This window comes from Impatiens glandulifera, chromosome 4, assembly GCF_907164915.1.
Source record: "Impatiens glandulifera chromosome 4, dImpGla2.1, whole genome shotgun sequence".
Taxonomy (NCBI): Eukaryota; Viridiplantae; Streptophyta; class Magnoliopsida; order Ericales; family Balsaminaceae; genus Impatiens; species Impatiens glandulifera.
Window position 1 is genome coordinate 14030241 of NC_061865.1, and position 17326 is coordinate 14047566.

General features: G+C 32.3%; 2 protein-coding genes across 2 annotated transcripts; both read left to right on the forward strand.

Annotated features, from left to right (window-relative positions):
• The first annotated feature begins 2323 nt into the window (after positions 1 to 2323).
• Positions 2324 to 3016, forward strand: LOC124934782 (UDP-glycosyltransferase 71E1-like). Its single transcript, XM_047475287.1, has one exon. It carries the CDS (start codon positions 2324 to 2326, stop codon positions 3014 to 3016), a length of 693 nt encoding a protein of 230 aa, XP_047331243.1.
• A 17-nt stretch (positions 3017 to 3033) lies between these two features.
• On the forward strand, positions 3034 to 3882 carry LOC124934783 (UDP-glycosyltransferase 71A15-like). The gene has a single exon (XM_047475288.1). The coding sequence runs from the start codon at positions 3034 to 3036 to the stop codon at positions 3868 to 3870; it is 837 nt and encodes a 278-aa protein (XP_047331244.1). The 3' UTR covers positions 3871 to 3882.
• The last annotated feature ends 13444 nt before the right edge of the window (positions 3883 to 17326 follow it).

Sequence of the window (17326 nt, forward strand, 5' to 3'; positions counted from 1 at the left end):
TGAAATTATTTTGGTTTAAATAGGTAATAATCAGTTTACAACCATTTTATTTTAAAAAACTCATTATCACTGAGAGCAATAGACATCTCCTCTCGGTAATTATTTAAGTGTATCACCAAAAGTTAAAAAATGCTCTCGGTAATTATTTAAGACTATCACCGAGAGCATTGGCTCTGCTCTCGATAAAAAAGAATTGAATTATCACTAAGATCACTTAGTGCTTTCGGTGATAATATTATTTATGAAGGCTATAAATTCTCTCGGTGATAATAATTTTTCTTTCACTGATAGTTGAATTATCGACACCTTTCGAGAGCATTTATCGTCCTCAGTGAAACTATCACGGAGGGAAAATTATCTATTACCGAGAGTTTTTACCTTTGTTAAAAGTCATTTTTTTACCAGTGAAATAAGTGAGTTTGTTATAATTTGTCGAACTAGATATTTAACTTTATTTTTTTATGTCTCTTCTTCCAATAGAAAAACGCTTAAACTTTGTCTATATATATAATCAAGAAATAATTTTATTAATTTTAATATATTTTGTATATTATTTATTTTTGTAAGTGATCAAATATAGTTGTTTATTTTTTTCATAACCAACCTAGATTTTTTCTTTTATTATTAAATTTATTAACCACCACATGTGTCACGTAAGTATTATGAAAATAATATATGGTTGATTCAATATAAAATATTTGACTGAAAATTAAACTTTTAAGTTGATCCACAACATCTTTGATGTTTACTATATTATCATGTAGGCCTCTTATTCCTTTAAATTTATACAATTTAATTACCATGATTAAAAGAAACATATAAAGTCATATAAAAATTATAAACTTTTGCATTATTATACTTTTCCAACAAAACTATAAATGTTACTAAATATTTTAGTCTTTATCCTTATAGGAAAGTTTCGTGGATGTACACGGATAAAAATATAAATAAAAAAATAATAATAATATGTATTAAATGTTTAAAATTCTTAATAAATTACAAATAATATATTATAATAAAAAAATAGAATGCTATTATTCCACATTTTATTCATTTCGGTAAAATAATTTATCTTCTCACATATCTCATCACATAATTTTTCCGAATGAACCTCTCATCTCGTGACCTTACACTTTCACTTTGGTCAATCAAATATTTGATTCATATTTTTTTAACACTTTTAATTGATATCAACATATTATCCCTCGGCAAACCACATCACAATCACAGTTGGTTAAAGGGTTTTATTTGTTTTGTTACGTTGCACGTTCGAAACATACATATAGAATTTTTAATTTTATTTTTAACCGTTTTAAGTTTATGGCGGATCAACCCATAATCTGACCCAAATATCCATTTACTCTCACATATATATTCAAATTAACCACAATTCTCGACCCGTCAATCCGGACACTTTAAAATTTAAGCATCATTATATATAGAGAGATTAGTTAGTTAAAAAGATGAACTTTTTTTTGTTAAAATGTCCCACGTTCATCGTTCATCTAATTTGGTGTTGAATTTAAAATATAAAGTGTTATTAGTTTAGTTGGTTAAAGGGTTGTACTTATTTTTATCAGGTTGCAAGTTCGAAACATATATATAATATTTTTAATTTTATTTTTAATCGTTTTAAGTTTATAAACGGTATCTATTTACTCTCACATATATATCCAAATTAACCACAGTTCTCGAACCAGTAATCCAGACACTTTAAAAATTAAGTATCATTCTATATATATAGATAACAAATTACGATTATTAGAGCGCCCTCATTTATTTAGCTAAAAATTGTTCAAGTTTGGTTAGCATTATTGTAAAATCAAATTAATAACTTACATTACTCTCTAATTTAATAAAAAAAATGAATTTATAAATTAAAACTATTAATGTTATTCAAAAAACCATTATAAAGAAATCTTAATAAATTAGAATTTTATATAAATTAAAATCCATATGCCTCGTTTTATATTAAATTTTACATGATTTTAAGATTTATTATTTTCTTGTAATAAAATATTAAATATATATTATAATAATAATTTTATGATGCAAAAGTATGTGGGATATATATGGAATTCAAACATGATAGGTATGAATTTGTTTTCTTTATTATTTAAGTGCACCGTATAAGAAGTGACTTATGTATAAAAATAAAATAAAAAATATAATCGTGGCATACTAATACTAGACATACCTGTCAAAAAAATGAACAAGTATGCCTAAATTTATATATAAATAAAAGACAGGACATATTTACTCCTCACAATATAACACTGTTATACCAATCAACTATTACAAGAGATCGATCAAGTTATAAATAATGGAGAAGATTGAGTTGGTTTTCATCCCCTTCTTTGGAATAGGCCATGTGATTTCCATGGTTGAAATGGGAAATCTTCTTCTGTCTCGATACCCAAATCTCTCAACTACTTTCCTCATCATCAATATGAAGGGCCGCCCCAACGTGGACGTTCCCTCTATAATCACCTCACTGTCCTCCGGCGATAATCACGACTCCGACTCCACCCGTATTCGCTTTCTCCAAGTCAGTCGAGAAGAAGACGATTCGATGGTGGTGGATCCTAATGCCATGTTCAATTTATCTGATCTCTACAATCCTATTATCAAGGAAACCGTTCAACAGGAAATTATAACCCGTCCCGGTTCGGGCCGGCTCGTGGGGTTCATCCTGGACATGTTCTGCGCTGGAATGGTAGATGTGGCCAAGGAGTTTAAAGTTCCTGGTTATGTCTTTTTCGTGTCCGGTGCCTCATTAATCGGACTCATGTGGCATTTGCAGACCCTTCAAGATGAGTATGGCCAGAATTTGGTTGATTTAGATGGCACCGACGTTGAACTAGATGTGGCGGTTTTCAAGAACCGTTATCCGGCGAAGGTCATACCGCCGAATGCAATGGATAAGGAAGGCGGCTCAAAGATTTTTCTCCGACTCGCTAAGACGTTGAGAGAGGTATTATACTATGATTCTTTTTTGAAATGGTGGAATTATTAACATGTATTTTCGAGTACATGCAGGTGGACGGGATTGCGGTTAATACTTTCACGGAACTAGAATCACTCGCAATCAAAGTCTTATCGGAGGACGACAAGATTCCACCGGTTTACCCGGTGGGTCCGATCCTGAAGCTAAAGAAAGAAAGCGATGATAAGTCTACCGCCGACATTATACGGTGGTTGGACGGTCAACCTTTGTCGTCGGTTATTTTTCTTTGCTTCGGGAGCATGGGATCCTTCCCCGATGCACAAGTGAAAGAGATCGCTTACGCGCTTGAGAAAGTCGGGAAACGGTTTCTCTGGTCGCTTAGGCGGCCGTCGGCTACGGACAAGAAGATGACGTGGATCACGAGCGACTACGAAGACCCGGGTCAGGTATTACCGGAAGGTTTCCTAGAACGAACGGCCGAGATTGGAAGAGTGATCGGGTGGGCACCGCAGGTGGAGGTGCTGTCGCACGAGGCGGTGGGGGGTTTCGTGTCGCATTGCGGTTGGAACTCGGTGCTGGAAAGCGTGTGGTTTGGGGTTCCGACTGCTACGTGGCCGATTCAGGCGGAGCAGAATATGAATGCTTTCTTTGTGGTGAAGGAGGTGGGATTGTCTGTGGATGTTAAGATGGATTATAGGCAAAGCCGGTGGGAAATATCTGATGAAGAAGATACGGCGACGGTGCCGTCGACGGTGATTGAAAGGGCGTTAAGGCAACTGATGGATGAGAATAGTGAGGAGTGTTTGGAGATGAGGAAGAGGATGAAGGAGATGAGTCACGAAAGTAGGAAGGCCGTGGCGGAGGGAGGTTCTTCTTATGTGTCCATTGGCCGGTTCATGGATGACATTATTAATCATAAATAAACTATGTTTTTACATAATAAGGCTTGTTTGATGTTACAATATCTCACACATAAAAACGACCTAGTTTTAATCACATTGTTTTTGTTTTCAAATGTTGTAATAGTGGGTGAAACACGGGCAAATTACGCAGCGGATTTTTACTAACTTTTTCGCCCTTGTGCAGCTTGTTTTGCGCACCAAAACAATCCGCCAAACTCAACACCGAGGTTTATTTCTCGCACATAAATAAACAGCGAACACAATCAATAAGTATGCAGGAAAGTAGAAAACACACAGAATTACGGGTCACACTCAACTTTATAATTTTATTTCTCTCACAAATAACAATTACAAAGAAGACTATAAACTCATTTGGCTGCACACAAAAAGAATCTCACTAGCTGTGGGTATTTTTCTATTTGTCAAGCTCAAGTGTTATATTTATAGCCAAAGAAATAACATCAGCCTAGGAAATAACTAACTCAGAACGTGAGGTCTAACTGCTTGACCGTGGGTGCTGAATCGTGGGTCTCAACCGCCAGTACTCGGTCTTTAACTACCCCCTATCTAGTCCAACGGTCTTCCTCGATCAAACTGCGCCACAAGCTTTTGGACGTGGGTATAACTGCAAGTAGTGGGCTGTAACCGTCCACTACACCCACGTTTTCCCTCAAACCTAGCTGCTGCTGACTTTATCCCCCACTGCGGTCCATCATGCCGACGACTTCATATTTTCCGCACTCGGTGCGCGCACTCTCAATGCGCTGGCCGTTGTCACTCTTTTGCACCTAGGTCGCCCGCACACGACGACACTTCAGCTCGGTCTCGGCACTCCGCATCATGCCGAGCCAAACACGCATGCTAACATCCATCTCTCGGTCCTTGTATTATAAACTCGCGCCCCGAAAGAAACTTTCGACACTTAGCACTTTGCAACTCTGGTGCCCATGCCGCACATCTGCGACATTCTTTTTAGGCACCTCTCGGTCTTGGCCCTCCGCAATCAAGTCAAGACCGAGGCCAATATTCAAGGTTGTAACATACCACTTCCACTAGAGGAACACAACGTCCTCGTTGGGGCCTGCACCAACCCTACCTCACCCAAGCACATAAAAATTATTTTCTCTGTCTTCCTAGCGGAACTCGCTTTCAGCCTTGCCATCAGGACCGTGTACTTGTATAATTGGTCCACTCCCGGGACCGAGGTCTTCCTGCTCGCCTTCAGGAATATTTCCGCACCCAAGTATTTAGAACACCCTTCCTCGGTCTCCTCTACTGGAGACACTTTTAGCACCCCCATTGAGACCGTATACTTGGCTTATCTACCCACACACGGGATAGAGATCTTCCTACTTGCAATTGGGAATTCGAGAACGAAGCCCTTTGAGAGATATCTCCCCAATCTCCCTGGAATATGTGATGGTCGTTGCAGCAGACCCACTTCCATCTTCTTCCCGGTCTTGTCTAGTTTACACACTAAACAAGCCATCAACTTCACCCGCGACTGATGTTTAGGGTCCTCCTTGGTTACCTTTCGAGCATCTTTCGAAAGTCTAGACCAGTAAGCGTCGGGATCTTGGCACAGGCCGACACTTGGCCATTTCTAGCCTTTATCTCCAACCCAGTCGACGCATCTGCCTCCTCTTACCCCACATGGCTTTCAACTAGTTGCATGAATGCAAGACATCCCGACTTATTTTTATTTGGAGATTTGTAAGTTCCTGTTATGAATGAGGGGCTCTTGGGATCACCAATGAAAATCTCTCCCAAGTGAGGCATCACCACCACCATCGCTTGGACCAGAAACTCAAGTCCTAGAATGACTTCATAATCATCTAGAGGAACAACCATCAACTCGACCTGTCCCTGATTACTTCCCACCTGGAGGTCGGCCCTGGCCATGCCTTTATTTGGCGTGGCTTCAGAATTCACGTCCTTCAATCAGCTCTTATGTGGGGACATCACCAACCCCAGCTTCTGAATTTCTCGGTCAGCAACAAAGTTATGTGTGGCCCCTGAATCAACCAGCGCCATCACTTTTCTTTCATTGATGCAGACTTTCATAAACATCAGTCCCATCCATGGAAATGATTTCTCCGCATGCAACACACTCAATAATTGCATCGGGTTCACCCTTGTAGGAGTTTCTTCACTAGGCTCCTCATTTTTCTCGGCCAAGAATGTTGCTACTCTTGCACGCTTTGGACAGTCCTTCACGCGATGGTCTCCTTCACAAATGAAACACCCCTAATTGGCACAGTCCCAGAAAGCAAAACTCCATTTTGTTTCCTTCTTGTTACTAGATCCCTTAGACTTGGCTGCCTCTGTTTCATAAGATTTAGCCTTCCCCTTGTCCCTTTGAGTGTGCTTCTTAGCATCAGGATTTTCACCCCCGATTGTTTTGAAGTCCACTAAGCGATCAGCCGCAGCAATGGCCGAGGGCAAGTTCTTCACGTCCTTCCTCCTTAGTTCGGTTAGCGCCCACGGTTGCAAACTAGATAAAAAGTTGAACAATTTCTCTTCTTCGGACATGTCCTTCACATCCAACATGAGGGAGGTAAAATCCCTCACATAATCCCTAGTCTAACTAGCATGTTTCAAGTTTCTAAGGGCTTCTCTCGCCCTCCAAGACGAGTTTCGAGGCAAATACTGCATCTTCAGTTCACACTTTATGATTTCCCACGAGTCAACCTTAGTTCGATTTGCACTCGCATCATCTGATAAGCGCGCTCTCCACCACAGCTTCGCATCCCCCGCTAGGTACATGCTTGTGATCGAGACTCTTTCATTTTCAGGGATCTTCGTTGCTGCGAAATAAGTTTCCATATCCCATAGAAAATTCTCTAACTCTTTGGCACTTCTCACGCCACCAAAGAGTTTTGGTTCCGGTACTTTGAATCAAGATGAAGAAACAGAGGTTGTGGCATGGTTGCTGCCAATAGCTTTCTTCAAGAGTCTGATTTTCATGTCAAAGTGCTCCAACCTGGACACAAAGTCCCCTTCGGTCACCAGCGCTCCCTGGCCAACCGACTTTGAAGCTTCAACAACTCTCTTCAAGAGTTTGATTTCAGTCTCGAAGTGTTTCAATATGGACTCTAGGTCCTCTTCCGTTACCATCTGCTCCAGTCTGGACTCTAGGTCCTCTTCCGTTACCAATTCATCCAGTTTGGACCCTAGGTCCTCTTTAGTCACCAACTACTCAAGTCTGGACTCTAGGTCCTTTTCAGTTACTAGTGCCCTCCGACCAACCAACTCTGAAACTTCAGCAATGGAGTTTCTAGCAGACAACCATTCTGTGTTTAAGTCATTGATCTAAGCAAATATGGAAGCATCGTCTCCAGCATTTGGGCTCCCACCAACGCTTCTAGGCGCCTCAGCCTTGGCTCCATCTCCAGAGTAAGGCCTCGGGTTTCTCTTCTTTTTGTCATGTTCAATAGAAATCGCAAACGGGGCTCTGATACCACCTGTCACACGGGCAAATTACGCAGCGTATTTTTACTAACTTTTTCGCCCTTGTACGGCTTGTTTTGCGCACCAAAACAATCAGCCAAACTCAACACAGAGATTTATTTCTCGCACAGAAATAAACAGCGAACTCACAACACAATCAATAAGTATGCAGGAAAGTAGAAAATACACAGAATTATGGGTCACGCCCAACTTTATAATTTTATTTCGTTCATAAATAATAATTACAAAGAAGACTATAAACTCACTTGGCTGCACACAAAAAGACTCACTAGATGTGGGTATTTTTCTACCAAAACTCAATCAACCGTCTTTTTGCAGTTCAAGTGTTATATTTATAGCCAAAGAAATAAGATCAGCCTAGGAAAATAACTAACTCAGAACGTGGATCTAACTGCTAGGTCGTGGGTGCTGAATCGTGGGTCTCAACCGCCAATACTCGGTCTTTAACTGCCCACTATCTAGTCCCACGGTCTTCTTCGGTCAAACTGCGCCACAAGCTTCTGGACGTGGGTATAACTACAAGTAGTGGGCTGTAACCGTCCACTACACCCACGTTTTCCCTTGGACCCAGCTGCTGCTGACTTTATCCCCCACTTCGGTTCATCATGCCGACTTTCTCGGTCCTCAACCCATCATTCTGATATTTCGGGTCCACAACTCATCATGCTGACATTTTAGGGTCCATCGTCTGATCGCCCTCGGTCCTTCTCAAATCGTCATCGGCCGACTTCGTATTTTCCACACTCGGTGCGCGCACTCTCATTGCGCTGGGCGTTGTCACTCTTTTGCACCTAGGTCGCCCGCACACGACCACACTTCAGCTCGGTCTCGGCACTCCGCATCATGCCGATCGAAACACGCGTGCTAACATCCATCTCTCGGTCCTTGTATTTGAAACTCGCGCTCCGACAGAAACTTTCGACACGGCACTTTGCAACTCTAGTGCCCATGCCGCACACCCGCGACATTCTTTTTAGGCAACTCTCGGTCCTGGCCCTCCGCAATCAAGCCAAGACCGAGGCCAACCTTCAATGCTGTAACAGTGGGTACTTATAATTGAGTTACAAGAGATCATATCCGTGGGTGTTATTTGGGAATATAACATATGTTTGATACATTTTATGATCTTGGAATAAGACAAAGATTAGTATCGGCTCTAGTATTTATATATTTGTACGCTCTTAGAAAATTGAAGAACATGCTCTTTGAAAATTCAAAAAATAAAAAATAAAAAAATTCAAAAGTTCTAAATCGAGCAATCTAAGGCCTTCTTTTGTCCAGGTTAAATAATCTGGAGAGTGAATAATAAGATGATTGGTAATTATTTTAAGCAGATGATGATGTTTTTTTTATATATATATAAATTAAAAATGTATTAATATATATAAATAAAATAAAAAATAATAATTTAAAATATTGGAATTTTTAATATTTTAGTAAATGAATGGAATAATTTAATGAATAAAAGGGGTAAAGTAATGTTTAATTTTTTGAGTTATTAGAATAACTACATCCAAAGAAAAGCCTAAGTCTAATATATGTGTGGTAAATGGTGTAAGTACACCTACTAATCCTTTCAAATCCAACAGGTTAACTCAATTCATTAGTTACTATATTTTTATTTTAAACCGGTCAAATACTTGAAAAATAATATGAGAAATGTTAATTTTATTTACAAAATTGATACAATGTCAAATTATATTTTTATATATAAAGTTGTCTAAAATTGTTAAAAAAAATATATAAGATAACGGAAGTCAACTAACACTAACACAATGTTAATTTTTATCTATGTGGCATCCACGTAATTATCCACTTATTTTTTTATATATATATTTTTAATTATTTTTTTTTTTCATTTCAAACAAACCCTTTGTCTTTAATTTTTTTTTACAGACCTAACATCCACTCCACCAGCAGCCGCCGTGACCCACCTCTTCACCAGCAACCGCCCTCTTCTCCCTCTTCACCAGCAGTCCCCGTCGCCGCCCTCTTCTCCCTCTTCACCAGCAGTCCCCGTCGCCGCCGTCTTCTCCCTCTTCACCAACAGTCCCCGTCGTAGAAGAACAAAGTCCATGAATATGGTACTTACGAGTATTTAACGTCCCAATCCTACAATGGACATGACCGTCAAGCTTAATTGTAAAATTAATAAAGGTACATTGTACAGATCAATTGTCGTTAATAATCAAAGACCAAACATTACTCACCTTATGGCCCTGATATAATCCTCTAGGAAGTGTGTACAGGGTCTGCCCTGTGGGTAAGCTCAGGAAGCCCTTGGACTAGGCAGCCCACTCGCAGTCCAATTATTAAAATTAATAAGATATTTTTATTAAATTTGTTATAATTTTAAACAAAAGGTGTTGTAGCTTATTGGTGAAAGATAAGTATTTAAAATGTTTAGTTAATCGTCGGTTCAAATCTTATTAAATTCTATTTTTTTAATTCATTTTTAAAATAGACTTAGAATAACAATATTTTCGATTTTTTTTCAATTTTTTTTACCCAAGACTGGGCCAGCCCAAATCTCAGGGCCGACACTGAGTGTGTATTCTACGTAGATACTCAGATCGTTGTATAGATACCCGAATGCTCGTTTCGGTTTTTAGAGGTGATGGTGATTTATAGAGTGGAGGAGAGAAGATTGAACGACGACGACGATGAGAGGTTGAAGGTGGAGACAGTGGCGTCTTGAATGATGAACTGTGGTTTTGGGATGGACAAAATGTATGATGAATAAAAGGAATATGATGATTAGAAAAATGAGCTTGGTTTTATGTTTTGCAGTATTAGGTTCAGTATCGCTGCTACGATTGCATTGATCATCCGCATATTTATTTTTCCAAGTCAAATAAAATGTGTTTGCAATATTGGGCGGCGAGGCGATGGGGTTGTTACTGGTGAAGTGGGGATGGAGGTTAGTTCTGTAAAAAAAAATAGTTTAAAAGATATATATATATATATAATAGGTGGATTATATGTGGATGTCAAATGATACAAATCTAACCCCGTTAGATAGAGTCCGTTATCTTGAATATTTTTGACACTTTTTGACAACTTCATATACAGAAATAAAATTTTACAATTTTATAAATAAATTTGACAACTCTCCCTCCTAAATAAAATTAGCATTCTCCCCAAAATAATATTTAAAAAAAAAATCAAAATTTATAATTTTGACTATTTTTATGGAATGCTGAGTATACAAAATGTTTTATGTATAATGAATTTGTTTTTTTTAATGAATTAGATTACAGAATATTTTTCATAATATATATATTTGTTTATATACATTAAATTAATATCGAAAGTGACAAAATCAATCTTCTAATCGTTCAAACCGAACCAATCAAATCGAAAAAACAACTATTATCGTTGAAATTTAGTATACGGACGTTAATAGTTTGAATGTGCATTTCTTTTTAGCAAGTCCTCATTTTCTTTCTTTATTCATTTAATAAGTTTTCTCTCATTTTCTTTATAAGTGTGACAACTATAGCTATTCATAAATTTAAAATTAAGATGTAAATACTCAATACTTCGTTCTAATTATTTAATAATAAATAAATAAAAATTTAATATATCAAAACTTTTTTATCTATATATTAATTATATTAGTTAATAAACTTAATATATTAAATTATATAATTTGATATATTAAATATTAAATAATTAAAATAAATACTAATATTTTTTAATAATGTATAATTTGTTAAATTAATATATATATATATATAAATATATATTTCTCGTCTATTCTTTCTTTTATATTTTATAAATAGTTAGATATTATCACATTTTTTTTAAAGAAGTTTGAAATTAATCTTGTAAAATTAAAAATTGAATGAATTATAGTTAAGAAAATGGGTTGGAAAAAAGAAAATATGGAAAATTTTAATACAACTTTTTATATATGGACCCTAGGATCGGTGCTCTCGGTCGAGGGCTAAAACTCCTTGGTCTTGGGTTGAGACCACTCGGTCGGGTGTGGGGAATTCCCGAGCGAGGTGCGGGATTCCTCGGTCTTGGGTTAGAGATTCTCGGTCGGGTTTAGGGAGCTCTCGGTCATTGGCTGGAAATCTTATGTCGAGTGTAGGGAGCTCTTGATCCTAATGTTGAAGGTTCTCGATCGGGGCTAGAAATTCTCGGTCGAAAATCATGCTAGGCTTGATTTCTCGATCGAAAATAAAGATCAGGCTAAAAATTTCATGATGGGGTGCGAGATTCCTTGATCGGGTGTAGGGAGTGTTCGATTTTCTCGGTCGGACGTCAAGAACATCAAACTACAGGTTTAATGATTTTGTTTGGGGCATTAATCCTTTGATCCAAGGGCATGGGGATCTTCGTCTAGTCTCAAGGATCATATAACATCATGCATCATTCGACCCGGATGATGATCCATTCAAATCAAATAGTTTATAGAAAAAATGTTATTTTGATTTTGAGGGTTTTTCGAGTGTAAAGAGCTTGTCAATAACTTCTTTATACTCCATAGGATTGAATGGAACCAAAACATGAACACTGGCGATTCATTTTAATCAATTTAAGAAATAAAATTTCCAGTTTTATAAAAAATTAGTTTTTGATCAAAATGATCGGAATTACTTGAAATTGGTCTAGATAAGCTCCTAACATTCTTAAAAATGTGTTGGAAAGGTTTTTGAGTCGTTGTTCTTGAGATATAACTCAAGAACAGAAACTAGATTTTGAAAATATTCCAAATCAAATTTGGGTATTCTTGATTTGGATCGATTGATTTAGATTAGTTTTGACACAAATTATATAAAATGATCTTAAGGTCGTTTTTCATTCAATAAATTGAACAATTAAGTGAAATTGATCGAACTGAAATGTAAAATTTCAATTTGAATTCATAAATTTAACCACGGGATGATTGGAAGTTTAATGTGAGTTAGAAAACACTCCTGAATTCTTTTAGATATTTTGTGGATGTCTAGATCTGAGCTTACAAATTTATACAATATTTTAAAATTTTCAAGAAAAGTTTGCAAATTTTAATGACAGATTATGTATGAGATTGATTGAGGGCTCGGGATTGTCATCATTGCCTTTAGTTTGACTAGAGGAAGCTATTTATAGGCTTACAAGGTCGGATGATAGATCAAGTGGATCAAATTTCATTTAAAATGTCATTAATGAGTTTTGTCTGTTCTTCATCTAATTGATCGATATATATGATGATGAAGTCTATGATCGTAGATGAAATGATCACCATGTTAGGGTGATCCATCGGAGAACCGCGTAGCTCGACAGAAGAGAAGCGCCTCATCGCAACACTAGATAACTAATGTGTGTCTCAACGTTGTTAGCCCCGACGCGAACAAAACGCTCAGTTCGGACAAAATGCCTAAGCATCCGCGCTTTGGCCAGAAACGACGTCGTTTAAGACTCTCTTAACGCTCAAACGCGGAAAAAGCAAACAACGTTGTTTCCCCATTAGTTTGTCTTCTTCTTCGCGATGAGCAACCATCATCATCGGCCGAAATTTTTGATTTTTCAAAAGTGGAACTCGGTTGGTACTCAATTGACGTGAGGGCAACATTTCAATCGGGAAGCTAATAAAGCAACATTGATAAAATCTCTTACTTATTTTATATATTATTTTATTTAAAAAAAAATCAATTTTCATTAATTCAAACAATTAATTTTATATCAAAAATTAATTTATAGAATAATGTCAAACAATTAAAACTAAATAAAAATTAAGGTGTTAAGAACCATCTTGAATTTCTTTAAGGTGGCTTCAAAAATTTGTAACAATGAATGATTATGTAGAGCAAGTCGAACAAATCAATAAACCGGTGTCAAAATAATCTCTATAAATTATTATGAGCGACATTGAATTTTATTCTTAACGAGGATGGGTAAGCAACACAAAAAAATATCATTTCAAGTGATAACCAACTATCTATTTATATGATAAAAAAAAAGTCAGATATGAGTGGTGGAAAAAAAATATACCCACTTATACTTAAAATAAAACGAAGAGGAATGTGTAAATTAAATATAAAATTTATTAATTATTTTTTAGTCTAATTAATTATTTCTCTTATTTAATAATTCTAAATATATATTTTCTTTTGTTCTCAATAATTTTTATTTATTTATTTATATAATTTTAAAATGAGTTATAATAGGAATAAATAAATCAAATTAATAAAAGATATGAATGTATATTTGTAAAATATATATTCTATAAAATAAATAAATATGTATATATATATATATACATTAAATTATAAATAAATATATAATAAAAATTAAATATATAATTTACTTTTGAATATTTTATTTTTTCTCTTTAGAAGTTTTTTATTTTTTATGTTGTTAGATTTATGTTAAATTATATTTTTATATTATTTTAATTCTTATTTCTTATTTCTTAATGCATTTTTTTATCTAAAAAATTAATATAGACATATAGTAATTTGTACAACTAATAAACTAACCAAAGTTTATTTAAACGTTTGTATTATTAAAAATTAGTTCATTTAACATAAATATAGTTAATTTTTATTTAAATATATATATTTCTTAATTGTATATTTGTTTTTTTTCCTTATTTTATTAATTAATTAATCAATTTTACTCTCTTTTTATTTATTTATTTGTTAATTAATTTTTTCTATTTTTATGTAATATTTTTGTAAAGGTTTTTTTACTTTTTTTTAATTAATCAATTTCATTCTCTACTTTTTATTAATTAATTAATTTCACTCAATTTATCTATTTTTCTTCTTTCCACTATTCATATGTTAGTATTTGATATTTGATATTTTATTTTTATTTTTTTTTATTATTTCAAGTTTTTCTTATAACAAGATTGATTATTTTAAAATTATTTGGTCTATTTTTCAAAGGCTTATACTGGTATATTACAATAACTTATCCTTTTAATAACAAAAAAACTATTAAATTTAGATAATAATATATATTAATTATTCAACACCAAAAAAGTAATAATTAAGATTATATAAAAAATAAAAATTGTAATTAAATAATTTTGTTTACTACTATTATTAACTTGAACAAAATTAAATAGTAAGATTATTAAATTTATTTTTGTTTATATTAAAGAGAATAAAAAAAAAAATTCACAAAAAAATTAAAGAAAAAAGAAAAAGAAAAGAAAAAATAATAATTCATAAATAAAGAGAGATAAATTAATTAATTAATTAATAAAAAGAAACAGAGAAAGAAAAATAATATTTAATTAAGCAATATATAAATTTTAAAAAATATTAACTTTCCTTTATTAAAAGAGATAAATAGAAAAAAAAAAATTATGATACATACATTAAATATATTTTTTATTAGTTATATGTCTAACATTTAGATAAAAAAAATTTATGGGAGTTATACAAGTATATATACACTTAGTCTATATAAATTTTTTTCGTAACAATTTGAGTTGTAGTTAGTTGTGATTTTTAAAATCTCTTAATAATTAAGAATTTATTTAATGTTTCAATTTTAAAAGAAATGAGTTGAGTTGTAGTTAGTTGTGATTTTTGAAATCTCTTATTAATTAAGAATTTATTTAATGTTTCAATTTCAAAAGAAATGAGTGATAACAAAATAAATACTTATTTTTTTTCTAAAATTATAAAACTTATATATATATATATATATATATAAATTATAATAATAATACATATATAATAAATAAAAATAAAATATACATTAATAATTTGTAAAGAATTATTTATAATAATTTAATAATAAAAAGTTAAAAATAGAAAAATTATTAAAAAAATTAATAATAAAAAATTGAAAAGAGATAAATTATTAAATGTTATTTATTGTGACATATACCATTTAAAATAAAAAAATTAAAATATTTCATATTTTTAAAATTGACCTATACAAATATTTTTCTATACTATCATTACTCTCTAAATAATTTCATCTAAAAGTTTATAAAATTAATTTAATTGGTTAAATATTTTACATGACTATATGTTAAAAAAAAGTTAAATTATTTAAGTGTGGTAATATTGGATTAATTTAAATATTATTTTTATATTGAAATTTTAAAAAAGTTTATTTTCTTTTTCTTTTTACAAAAAGTAATAATACATAATACTAAAATATTAATTTTTTTTTATCGTTTATTTAAATAAAATTAAAATTTTACATAACAATATAAAAAGCTATTTTATAAGTATGCATTATTTATTTATATAACTAAATAGTTGTACACCTTTTTTATTTCTAAAAATATATAATTAAGTATAAAATTAATTAAATAATAATAAAAATATATATTTACAAAATTAATTATATTAATTTATTTAAATAATTATTAAGTTTTTTTATTTATAAATTACATTTTCTTGAAAAATAAAAATTACTAAGAAAAAACACCATTTGTTTTGTCAAAATTGTTTCTTCACCAATACATGTCATTTTCATTTCATTATAAGTGTAAATAAGATTTACTAAAATCAATAAATTGACTAATCAGTCAACTAAAATTAAACTCATCCAAAATAATAAAAACAAACATTAACAAGTAAATAAAATACACAATTACATTCAACATCTAACACATTTATTTAATTTCATCAATCATTTAAAAGAAATTAAATTACATTTCCTCTCCATTTCTTATACTCCTAATAAACACATCTAAACATATATAGGAAACTGACTTAAATCATCATGAACATACAAGGAACTATGAACATAGATGAATTAAACTAAAAACAAAATAAAACATCAACAACAACAATTCATCGACCTCTTCTGAAAGGAAAATGGCTGGATTTGAAAGATGAATGAAACTAAAATGAGGCAATCTTGCTCTGGAGAGAAGTATGCATTATGGAATCCATCATACCTGCATTCCGACAACCCTATTCCCCATGGTTCCTCGCAGCAAACATGGATGCTACTGTGTTTCAGGTTGTTCAAATCCATTCTGTGGTTGCGTCTATGTAAAGAGACAAACCACCACTCTCTCCCTATATAAACTATCATAGACTTGAACTTTACCACTTAAAACTCTTTTCAATGGTGCGTCATTCTTATCTTTCATCTCCTGATTAGAACTCTTTCTACGAATTTTCATGGGTGTAAAGAAATCTTGATTATTTTTGTATCCTCCATTGTTCTTGTGAACCGGTTATTTATATATTTTAAAAAAATTTGAAAAAGACGGCTACAGAGAATAGAGATACTTAATTAGGTTAACAGTTTCTTTTGGGTCAGCCCATTTGTATCTAAACTTATAATAAAACAATATAATTTGTTTATTTGGTCCGGGCCAGGTCGTCTTTGTTTATCTGGACTTTTTGTAACTGATTTTTGTTATACTTAAATTTTTTATTTATTTTCTCTTTTTTCAGTTGGATGTCTAAAGCAAATGAGATTTCTTTCAAATTCACTAGGGTAATATTTAATTTTCCTTTAGTTATATATTTTTTCAAATTTGTAACTATTTAAAGATTACTTTTTCTTTATTTTATATTAATATTTTTTTCAAAATAATAAGAAAATTATTTAATAATAATTTATTATATTTAAATAATTTGTTAATTTATTATATTTAAATAATTTGTTAATTTATTTAATTTATAAATAATTTAAAATAATATTTGTAATATGAGATTTTATTTCTTTTAAAAAATATATATTATTTTGAAATTTTAAAAAAGAATTATTTTATAAATATTATTCATTTATAGATAAAAAAAAATAATAATTAAAAAATTAAATTATTTAAATAATCAACCAAGTATATGAGTTTGTTATTTAAAATATTATATTTAAATTGTTTTTATAATTTCAATTTATTAATATTTTATTTAGTTATTTTAAATGCAAGTGAAATTGTCATATTATTTAGCTTTCTACCTTCAACAAAAAAATATTTTTTTATTTAAATTTGCAGTATTTCTATTAATCTTGTTAGAAATAATATTAAAATTATGTAATTTAATTGTTATATATAATCAAATTATTATCTTATCCCACTAGC

Excerpts from the sequence above, each read along its gene's own strand:
- LOC124934782 (XM_047475287.1), top strand. The coding sequence starts at position 2,324 with ATGGAGAAGATTGAGTTGGTTTTCATCCCCTTCTTTGGAATAGGCCAT.
- LOC124934783 (XM_047475288.1), top strand. The coding sequence starts at position 3,034 with ATGCAGGTGGACGGGATTGCGGTTAATACTTTCACGGAACTAGAATCA.